Source organism: Nicotiana tabacum, chromosome 23 (assembly GCF_000715075.1).
Source record: "Nicotiana tabacum cultivar K326 chromosome 23, ASM71507v2, whole genome shotgun sequence".
NCBI lineage: Eukaryota > Viridiplantae > Streptophyta > Magnoliopsida > Solanales > Solanaceae > Nicotiana > Nicotiana tabacum.
Genome location: NC_134102.1, coordinates 78656373 through 78659729, shown reverse-complemented (window position 1 = coordinate 78659729; position 3357 = coordinate 78656373). Strand labels below are relative to the sequence as shown.

The window sequence follows — 3357 nt, the reverse complement described above, 5'->3', positions numbered from 1 at the left end:
TTTGGTTATTAAGAGCAAACTTTGCGATATTTCTCATAATTATTATGTGGTATTAAATATATTTGAATAGTAAACCATGTCTTGAATGGACTTCTAAAATTACCTTAGTTCATATTAAAGTTGGTGAGGTCCAAAATTGAGCGAAAAAATCAGATTGAATGAATATAGGTCACCTTTGCAACATCTTAACACGGTTTCGCTACTAAAAGGAAAATAATCAACCGAAATATCATTATTTTCAAGACATTCCTATAAAATAGCATCATTGAGCAACCAAATGAAATTTTACCGGAAAAAGTTAGTGAGTCTGAATTCAAAAATCAGAATACATGGCAATAAAATAAGATTGAGTGTATGCAATTTACCTATTTATCACTCTTACTTTTTCTTTTGAAAAGGAAAATCCCAACTAAAATATCATGATTTCCAGTTCTTTGTAGAAAGATTAAATCAAGAAACAAAAGAATAAGACCAACAAACGAAAAATAATTAAAACTTTATAGAAGCCAAATTCATACATAAAACTGCTTAAATAATATGAAAACCAAATTCTAACTAAACACTTAATTCAGTGCTTGGTACAATCAGTAGGCAAGAAAGAGAGTCTCTCGTGTATAAGATCATATCCAATAAGGTAATTCACTTGCGCCAAGTTTCCAAATATAGCAATTTCATCGGCTGGCACAATTGTCAAACAAGCCAAACCTTCATCAATTTCTGCAAATGTACTCGTTGGTAACAACCCAACATCAGCATTCGTGAAATGGAACACAATCTCAGGAGCATTAATAACACCATTTTTCGACTCGTAACATAGTGCAAAAGTGCCGGTTGGATCCTCCTTTCTCTTACCTGTCGAGAAATAATATAATTAAATAATTAAAATTGGAATCTGTCGATCTATATAACAGCCAAACCTTTTAATGAAATGGTCACACAATTTAACTTTACCTTTGATCGTATCCACCAATGTTGATTCCAAATTCTCGTAAAAATCACTAGGGAGAAGTGTCAATGTAGTCCCAGAATCAATTATCATATTCCCTAATTCACCATCAGCAGCAAAAGAACTTAGTCTCGAACTCTTGAATGCCAACTTCTTTTTCCCAACACTAACACTTTCAAGATTTATATAGTAGTACGTTCTGGGCTCCTTTAGAATTATAGGAGTTGTAACAACTTTAGGTCCAGAAACACGTGCTAAAGGTCCAAAACTAATATGACTTGTAGCATTAGAAGCAGAAGAAGATGATAAATCCAATGGGATTAAACAATAAGAGAATGATCCAACCACTTCTTTTTCGAGTTGTTTAACGATTGAGAGATTCGAACCTCCTAATCCAACGATCCCAGTAGTCAAATTTGTGAACGTGCCACCATTATCATGGCCACAACCAAATACAACATCAGGAAAAGAAATTTTCCTTTTGTCAGATTTTGAAGGAAAATTTAAGGTATCAAAAGTGAAGGTCTCAAAAGCAACATCACCAACACTATGTGATTGGTCACCATAGCTCATCTCATATTCACAAACATTTTTTCTAACACAACTTGTACTCCCCACTATCTCACATGCCTTAGTATCACACTTGACGGTTTTATAAGTGGAGCTTTTTCTAGAATCAAAGAGGGGTGCTGTTTGTTTAAAACAATCGGCACAAGGCTTGCATTGTATCCATGTCAAGTCACTGCCAGTATCAGCAATCGCAACGGTTTCCACGGGGGGTGTACCAATTGAGAATTTCATTAGGTATTCACCGGGGATTGGAATGACATCAGATTGAAATTCTTTTTGGTGGATAAAGGGACGCTCTCGCTCTGATGCGGTGCCAGCTTTGAAAAAAGTTGCACGGGAAAAGGACCTGTGGTAGGCTTCTCTAAGGCGTCGGGAAGGGGTGATAGAAGGGTTGTACAAGGGAGAAAAAGGAGAATCGCGGTGGATGAGATCAAGAGTGAATCCTTTTACATCATCGTTGCTTTTGGTTTTTCGACAAGAAACTAAAGCAAGATGAGAGAAAGCTAAAATGGCTAAAAAGAATAAGAGAGTAAAAGAGTTTTTGTGATTCATCTCCATGGCTAGGGTTTAAGAATAGTTGTACAACTTGGGAGGATTTATGCAAAACAAAAGTTGATAATTGGTCCCGTTTTATAGGCAAAAAGAATAAAAGAGTGAATGCATGTACGAATATGTGTTCTGGTTATGAGGAAAACGTTGCATGTAAGAATATGGAAAGTCCGGGAAATAGGGAATTTCGATCGGCGAGGGGGGTGAATATATATTAATTTTGGCAAGAAATATAGAAATACCAAATACACAATGGGAAGTGAAATTATTTAAATTGATTGCATAAAGATTTTTCCCATAAAAGAGATGGACACAAATAGGTTAATTAATTCTGCGAAGATACATGTAATAAAAATGAGCATTTTTGTTTGTACATACTTCTTCCACGCCATTTTTAATGCAGATCTTGTCCATGTTAAAAACGACCATTACGCCTGTTTGGAAATCCACCCTTTAATTGGATTTAAGTGTAATTGAATATAATTGCATAACTTTGGTATGTTTCTCTAACCAAATAATTACTTAGTCAGCATGTAATTGGGTGTAATTGAGGGGTGTAATTACACTCTTTAATTCTTGGAGGGGGGGGGGAAGGGGAGGAGGGGGAGCTGAGAATTACTTGTAATTACATGGTGTAATTACACGATTATTTTTTGAATCTATTTTCTTTTCTTTTTAATTTACTTTTTATTTCTATTCTTTTTTTCCTTTTTAATTTATTTTAATTTAACTTTTTAAATTCTTTTTCTTACAAATGTTATTCTTTTTACATTATTTGTCTTTTATTTTCTTATTTTTCATTTTTCAACCTTTACTTCATGTGTTTCTACATAATCTCTTATATTTTATTTGTTTCTTAATTCTTTTATTTTATATTTTTTTATTACACTTAGTATGTTATTAATCTATTTAAAAAAAAAATTATACTCATAATCTTAGAAAGAATAAGTTATCCATAAACTTGATTTATAATGAGTAATGTCATGTTACACCCCGCACTCTTTATCCACACATGAAGTTGAAAGATTATAAGTTTGTCTTACAGTCAATCAGCTAGCGACATGCTAATTGGACAAAAAAGTGATTACATTTCACCAGATTGCGCCAGATGCCCAATCGGGTACACTGGCCGGTGCAGAGCGATCGGTTTGATGCATAGGGCGGTGGAGTTTCTAGATTTGATATAAAATGCAATACAACTTCCTTCTCTTACACAATTACACGATATTACCAGCTTTAGTTTTTCCCAAAAAAATGCTCTCAAGCTTTCTAAGAACTCCCTAAACAATTTA

The 3357-nt window shown here is 33.9% G+C and overlaps 1 protein-coding gene across 1 annotated transcript; it reads right to left on the bottom strand.

The window, feature by feature from the left end:
• Positions 1 to 478: 478 nt before the first annotated feature.
• LOC107767344 (putative aspartic protease At2g35615) lies at positions 479 to 2098 on the bottom strand. Its single transcript, XM_016586315.1, has 2 exons — positions 952 to 2098; positions 479 to 852 (listed from the first exon to the last, which is right to left on the bottom strand). Exons 1-2 carry the CDS (start codon positions 2072 to 2074, stop codon positions 569 to 571), a joined length of 1407 nt encoding a protein of 468 aa, XP_016441801.1. The 5' UTR covers positions 2075 to 2098; the 3' UTR covers positions 479 to 568.
• Positions 2099 to 3357: the final 1259 nt, after the last annotated feature.

Coding starts and splice junctions, on each gene's coding strand:
- LOC107767344 (XM_016586315.1), bottom strand. CDS start 2,074: ATGGAGATGAATCACAAAAACTCTTTTACTCTCTTATTCTTTTTAGCC. Junction 853..951: donor ATTGGTGGATACGATCAAAG/GTAAAGTTAAAT, acceptor ATTTCTCGACAG/GTAAGAGAAAGGAGGATCCA.